An 8,085-nucleotide genomic window follows, 5' to 3' on the forward strand; every position below is an offset into this window, starting at 1 on the left:
TAAATAAATATAAATTTCATAGCCAGGCAGAAATTTTATAAGTGAGCTAACCAATGTGTGTGTGTATGCATGCGTGTATGTATGTTTTTTATTTTGACATTCATAAGTGTTTGTTATAGCCTAAATTGAACAGTGATATTTTGACTTTGACTTTGAGATGTGTGCGTGTGAGACAGTGTTGATCTATACTACTAAATTAATTGTAATGCAGTTTTCCCCATATGTACTTACATACGAAACATCTGCTTATTCGTTAAGAGTCAAAGGCAATATTTCAGAGAACGTTCTAGTGCACATAATAGTAGTCAGAGTTATTAGTAGAGTTGTAGTGCTGTGAAAAAGTGCGGACGATCAGTGTAGTGGTGTAACCTTGGGTTCTGACAGGTCCCTGGGGGTGATTGTGGCGTTTTGCGCCCCAATTCTGCGCACGTCAGTAATCCTGCAGACTGTCAGCCGCTAGCCGGTAGCCACTTCGGTCATTTGTGAAGCTGGTTGGTGCGGCACATCACCGGAAGCACCTCAGCGCCCTCTAATCGCCGAGCTAACTCGCGGATTTTCCGCTGAGGAAATCCGGCGGAATTGGGAGGAAACACAAACTGCGGGTAGCCACACTTAGCCACTAGCCACACCTAGCCAGTGACCGCCACGTGCCGATTTTCACCTAATTACGCGCTAATATCGCCGTGAGTGTTCGGTCTTCCGCGGAAAGTGTGCCAATAGCTGTGAAAGTGAAGGTGACTGTTGAAAATAACACGAAACTGGACTTCTCGACGACGCAAGGCAAAAAATTAGTGGCCGCTAGCCGCGTCTCGCCACGGTCGTCATTGTGTGCTGTGCCTCGCCGAGGGTCCCAGCCGAATTTTAACGCAGCTGATAGCACCTCGACGTCCGCCGCAGCTTCTCGCCGCTACAGGCCTTGAGACACCGCCACCACGGGACATCATCGACAACACACCAGTGACAGAGTGACCACAAGGAACGCAAGTGACCACTGGGACGCCACCAGGACCCTGACAAACGCAAGTCACAGAACATTTATTGATAAGTAGACATTTTTGTGGTTTTGATATTCTAGATTAATGTAGAAGTTAAATCTACATAATAAAACGTGTCTTGCGATTATTTTATTATTATATTATACAATTTTAGTTTTGTGTACTAACTAGAAATAAGACCTACACTGTTTAGTGTAAATAAGCAAAGAATAGGTCGGAGATTGACTCGACCTTTAATGACAGAGTTCGTGACTCTATGCTTTTTCATAAACATCTTTTTAGTTGCTTTTCTACTTACTATTAATTGTCTTATTTTATTTTATTTTATGCTGCAATATATACAACTTTTACAAGCTTACTTTAGGATAATTAGTACATAAGACTGGGAAATCGACCCAACATAGGCATCCAACATGTTACATACACCACCAATAAGGCGAGGGAAAAAAGCGGGTGATACAGCAGACGAGCCGAAGGCAGGACCTTCCGAAGCGACACGCCCACCAAATGTTAGAAAGTCTATTGAAAACATTGAGAGGGCGACAAATATGAGGACGTCCCCAACTGCACCCGCGCACCGCTCCCTCCCAGAAAAACCTCCATCGCCAAAAACCCCCACAAAGACTCAGCACCAGATCATAGGGACAGCCACAATAACAAAGGCACGAAGGAACCCGCTAACGCCAACCCCTATAAGAACTTCGAACGAAGATTCAACACTATACCCAAATAGGGCGGCGGAGGCAAAGTCTATTTATAGAAAGGGCCTGGAGAATCTTGCCAGATTCCAGAACCTGAGGAAAGATGTAAGGCTTGAGATTAAAAAGGCGTTAGACAGGTTATACGAACTAACAAAAACAGAGCCTGCGCCGGTTGTGAGGAATTTGGAGATGGAGCTGGCAAGGGAGAGCGGGAAAAGAAAGGTGGATAGCACGACGCAAACGGATGCGACACAAAACAAAGCCGATCCCAACAGAACGAGCGCCGTTTCGCCTCAACCACCGAACTCTAACCCGGAACACCTTATCACAGCCATCGAGAAACATGCCCAACTCCTGCTCGAGAACACAAATAAAATAAAGGAGTTTCAAACGCAACTGGAGAAGCAAAGGGAGGTGACGGAACGTGCGCCCACGGCAACGTACGCGGATGTGGCAGCGACACAAAAACAGAGCAGAAGCACACTGCACTCTGTCATTGTCACATCCGCTGATGAAACCGAGACAGGAGAAGAGGTCCTGAACAAAGTGCGACATGCCGTGGATGCAAAAGAGGGCTGGGTAAGGGTGGAAAAAGTAAGAAAAGCTAAAGACCGGAAGGTGGTCATGGGTTTCGGCACAACGGAGGAACGAGATAAGGTCAGAAAAAGACTAGAGACCAAAGACCTCATCGTCGAAGACGTGAAAAACAAGGATCCCCTCTTGGTTCTCAGGAGCGTGCTGGCCCTCAATACAGATGACGATATAGCAAAGGCTCTGAGGAACCAGAATAAGGATGTCTTTCGCGGCCTTGACGAGGAGGACGGCAGAATGGCCATAAAGTACAGGCGTCGAACCAGAAACCCACACACAAACCACGTGGTTATGAGTGTGTCGCCGACCATCTGGCGTCGGGTACTGGAGACGGGGTCTGTGCATATCGACCTTCAGCGCATCCGAGTTGAAGACCAGACCCCACTGATGCAGTGTACTCGCTGTTTAGGATATGGACACGGCAAGAAGTTCTGCAACGAGTCAGTTGACCTATGCAGCCATTGCGGTGGTCCACACCTGAGGGGCGAGTGCACTGAATTCCTCGCTAATGTGCCCCCGAACTGCAAGAACTGCACCAGGAACGGGTTGGAACACGCCGAGCACAACGCATTTAGCCACGACTGCCCAATTAGGCAGAAATGGGACTCAATAGCACGGTCCACGGTGGCCTACTGCTAAAGGCAGCCGCGAGAATAATAAGAGGTACCGAAAAGCCCTGGTGAATTTCTGGAAGTCCAAAGTGGTGACAGACAAATTGATACGCTGGTATTGGTGGGAACTGAAGGGAACAAAAAATTGGAAAAAGTTTATAGCGTATTATAGGAAAATAGTAAATAGGTTGATAAAGATATAAAATAGGTATAAAAGTATGTTAAAATGATATAATGATTATATTACTATTTAGCATACAAAATATTAGTAAAAATTGTGAAATAGATGATAGTTCTTGTAAACCGTTGTAAATTAGATAAAAAGAGGTGAAGCATTGGATTAGCTATAACATTGAGCAAACACTATGTAATTTGTAACTCATGTTATGTGTAGATCAGATGTGACTCATGTTAAAGTACAAATAAAAATTGCATCCCAAAACCATGTCCACCCAATTAGAATGTATACATATTATATGACAAACTTGTAAACTGAATGAATTAGAAATAAATATTGTACTAGCTGGTGTTCGCCGCTTGCCAATTGCCGTTGCTGGCCGCTGGCGACTAGCCAATGCTAGCCGCTAGCCGCTTGCAGCGGCTAGCTGATGTTCACCACTGGCCACTCACCATCGCTCGCCGCTGGTGCCTAGCCAGTGCTAGCCGCTAGCCACTCTCCGTGGCTAATCTGCGCTCGCCGCTAGCCACTCGCCATTGCTCACCACTGTGGTGAATTCACTGTAATAGTTTATAAGTAATAGTTTATAAGGAATATTTGTAATATTAATTTACTAAATAAAGAACCCCGTGTTGGTGTAGCTTCCCCAACTTAGGTGCATAGAAATAATGGTTAAAAGAAAAGATGAATGACACAGAGGACAGCTTAAAAGATAGAATAGAATGACAAAGAGAACAGAATGAACAAATGTAAATATAAGATAGAAAATTATAATAGTAGTAGTCAGATGGGCTTAACCCACAAAGAATGAAAGGCGACGTATGTGAGAAAGAAACAGTATGCGGAATGACAGTACGAGGGGTAGAAAAAGCGAGAACTGGAATGAAAGGACATAGTAGAAACAGGCTCCGATTATGTTGGAGGTATAGAAAGAAAAAAAAAAAAAAAAAAAAAAAAAAAAATAGTAGTCAGAGAGCATAGTATAAAAATCTCCTGTTCATCCACGATGCCGCTCAGAANATGCGGAATGACAGTACGGGGTAGAAAAAGCGAGAACTGAATGAAAGGGACATATAGTAGAAATAGGCTCCGATTATGTTGGAGGTAGCAAGGATTAAAAAAAAAAAAAAAAAAACCTAACCTTAACTAACCTAACCTAACCTAACCATAAAGTATATGTACAGACTGAGACTGTGTGCGCTCGAACCTTGTATCCCGAACTTGTGCCTGTGCAGTGGGAGCGGTGGTGACCATGGCCATGGCTCGCCACTTCGCGCCGCACTGTGGGTGACGGCCTTCGGCGTGGCTCGCCGTTTGCTCGCCGCTGCTCGCCACTGCTCGCCACTGCCTGCAAATCAAAGTGTGGAAAACACAAATATTCGTAACATTAAAAAACATGTTAAATAGATTAATATAATTAGGAATATAAGTTATAAACAAATGTAATTTGAAAATTATATATGTTAGTAAATGAACCCTGTATATATAGAAAATAAAAATAGCAATATGCCTTATTTCCCCAGTAGTTTTTAGAAAAATAATAGATTAGCATAGGATAGATGGGAATCCCACCCATATAGGTATAAAAGGTATGATGAATGAAAGAAAGATACAGTATGAAGAATGAAAGTACGAGAAGCATGAAAGTGAGATCTGGAATGAATGTGGTAGATATAAAAAGCTCCGATCATGTTGGAGGCACAGAGAAAAAAAAAAAAAAAAAAAAAAAAAAAAAACCTTACCTAACCTAACCTCGTCGTTGCCCAGGATGCACCAGGCCCAGACGCTACACTTTCCCACCCATGAGGTCAATGCCTCGGATAGTAGGAAGTTGTAACGCCCGAGCACGCGAGGAGGAATCCGACATTGCACCCCAACCTAACCTAACCTAACCACACAAAACACTTGCAAAAACACACCCTCATTCACACAAAAAAACCTCTTAAACAAAGACACACCCAGACGCGAAGTGTATACCAATAGCACGGAGCGCCCTGGAGTCCACTGGGTGGAGTTTAGTCCGTAGGCGCCTGGGAGAAATCCCCAGACGAGTCGGCATGCTGTCGGGACCGGTCCGACAGTATACTATAATTCTCCACCTCCCTCAAAAAAAAAAAAAAAAACCTAACCTAACCTAACCCATAAAACGAAAGCTATGGTAATAACAAGAAATTAAAGTATGACACCCACTTCTGGCCATGCGGAGTGAACATTGCGCCATCTAGAGACATAAAGATCTTGGGCCTTTTAGTGGACGATAAGCTGACGTTCAGACTCACATGCCTCCAACGTCTGCCGCAAGGCAACAAACCTCTACAAGCAACTATCAAGAGCTGCAAAATCCACTGGAGACTAGAACAGAGTAATCAGGACGATATATACGGCGGTGGTGGAGCCTGTGTGATGTACGCGGCCGGAGCATGGGCACCTGCAACGAATAAACTAGGCATACAAAAACTGCTTAACGCGGTGCAGCGCGGCTTTGTGCAGAAGATTCTAAAGGCGTATAGAACGGTCTCGCTGAACTCTGCCCTTGTACTTGCTGGGTTACTACCCTTAGGTATAAGGATCCGAGAGGCCGCCTCACTGTTCGAGGCAAAAAAAAAAAAAAAATGGGTATTCGAGGAAGATAGGAGATGGTGAACTTCACCTTGTGGAGCAGACGAGGACGGAGTACTCATGCTTGGTGGAGGGCAGAGAAGAGAGCTAGAGTAGCAACGAGGGCCTTAAATATTTACTGATGGCAGCAAAATTGAGGGAAAAGTCGGTGTGGCACTGTCTATTTAGACTGATGGCGCAGAGACAAGGAACCGTAAATTTTAACTAGCAAACTTCTGCACCGTCTATCAGGCCGAGCTGTTGGCCCTGTCAGAGGCGGTAGAAAATTCTCTTCGGAGTGCGGTATCAAACTGCTCTATATACAGCGACTCCAGAGCCGCACTGGACACAGTGGCTAGCGGCGTTTCCCTCCACCCACTAGCAGTCACAATAAGAAGAAACCTTGCGATAGCCAAGGAACAGAGGAAATTGATTCGGTTCTTCTGGGTGAAGGCTCACGTTGGATTGGAGGGAAACGAGAGAGCAGACAAACTGGCTAAAGATGCCGCGTTAAAATTGAAGACAAAACCGATTTACGACATGTGCCCGGTATCATTCGTTAAGCGACAGATTCGGATGGAGTCGCTTGACGAATGGAACCGAAAGTATGTCAGGGGTGAAACGGCCTATCATGCTGTCCGAAAATTGAATTTGACGCAGTATTAGTGCAGGTAATGACGGGGCACGGTGGGTTCTCAGAGTACTTGAATCGATTCAAGTGCAAGGAGACTTGTGCGTCTGCGACCCGGAAGTTAGTGAAAGTGTGCTGCACCTGGTGGCGGAGTGCCCGCGTACTGCAAAGAAATGAAGAGAAATGGAGATGGAGCTAGAAATGAAATAAACGTTTAGAACATCCATAAAATAGTAAAAAATAAAGATTTTCGGCAAAAGTTCCTTAACTTCTGTGTAAAAATAGCAAAAATTGCAATAAACAAAAATAAATCGACCTAAAAATTATGTGAACATAATATTTTGAATATTAATGTAAACCAATAGCGGGTAGATATGATTGTCCAATTCAATATTTCTCGATTGGACAGATCAAGGGCGTTGCCTAATTTATTATTTAAAAAATACATGTCTTCGTGTTAGTCAGTAAGTGTTACTAATTTAGATATAAGTCAACGGCTACTAACATATAATGGATCTCTACGGTCTGAAATAAAGAATTTTATTATTTTATATTATTATTATAAACATAAGCCAAACAGGATGAGAAGTTAACATAGCACGTAAGCAGTAGGATAAGGATATAGTAAGTAGAAAACATAATTAATATCCAGACTTGTAGTATTACAAAATAGAAAATTAAGTTGTATTAGATAATAAGAAAATGTTAATAGATAACACCTCTCCATATAGGTGTAGTAGAAACTAAATAAAATGCGATTGTCATAAGTTGAGTTGACGAAATAAATGTAACTAGAAGCGACTTTCGCCATCGCGTCCCGCTGCTCGCCATTGCTCGCCGCAGTGGCGGGCTGTGGCAACCCAAAACATGGGCTCGCCATTGCTCGCCGCTGCTCGCCGCACTGGCGAGAAGTGGCGACCCTCGCCGTGGTTCGCCGCGGCTGGCCACTGCTCGCCACTGTCTGCCGGGCCTAGCTGAAACATGGTTAAAACTCATAACAGTTGATTACACAAAAAGTAGAAAAATAAACTTAGAAATAGATAAGAACAAAAATGATTATGTAAACTAGCAGATAGACCTATACATAGTAACAAATAATGTAAATTAGATAGTAAGAAAATGTTAATAGATAACACCTCTCCATAAAAGAGTAGCAGGAACTAAATAAATGTTATAAAGAACTAAAATAATTGTAACTATATATTATAAGAAAAATTGTAAGTAAATACAAAGAAAGAAAATAAAATAAAAAGAGAAAAATAAAGGCTCTGACTCACATGTCAGAGGATTTAAAAAAGAAAGACACACACCGTTTTTTAGGCGGTGCGAGTCCGTCACTGCCTGGGTCCTCCCTTCCCAGGCGTGCATAAGGCATTTTTTTCGGTGTGTCAATAAAAAAAAAACCTAACCTAACCAAACCTAATATTTTTTTTTTTTGCGGTGGGAAAAATCTTTACGCACTATTCCTGCGCCGTGGGGACAACGCAGGGGGTGTATGGGACTCTCCTCTCCCCCTCCTTCCTTCTAATTGGAAGGAAGGGGGGAGGCCTACCCATTAAAAACCCACCGGTATTCCTTCACCAACCAAGTGTGCGGAGACCATGGGAGCACTGGGAGACACCACGACATCCGCTGGCCGGCCCGGTCTAACCGGGTCCTCCTCTCCATGAGGGGGGAATCGGGAATATTTGATCCCCCCCTAACACTTGTGGGCCGTTATTGCTAATAGAGGAGCCCCTATCCCCCACTAGCCGGCGCCACCGTCGGGTAATAGTGCAGC

At 43.9% G+C, this 8,085-nt stretch overlaps 1 protein-coding gene across 1 annotated transcript; it reads left to right on the plus strand.

Moving 5' to 3' along the window:
• The first annotated feature begins 1,408 nt into the window (after positions 1 to 1,408).
• LOC141442542 (uncharacterized) lies at positions 1,409 to 2,926 on the plus strand. Its single transcript, XM_074107561.1, has one exon. It carries the CDS (start codon positions 1,409 to 1,411, stop codon positions 2,924 to 2,926), a length of 1,518 nt encoding a protein of 505 aa, XP_073963662.1.
• Positions 2,927 to 8,085: the final 5,159 nt, after the last annotated feature.

Source organism: Choristoneura fumiferana, chromosome 25 (assembly GCF_025370935.1).
Source record: "Choristoneura fumiferana chromosome 25, NRCan_CFum_1, whole genome shotgun sequence".
Taxonomy (NCBI): domain Eukaryota; kingdom Metazoa; phylum Arthropoda; class Insecta; order Lepidoptera; family Tortricidae; genus Choristoneura; species Choristoneura fumiferana.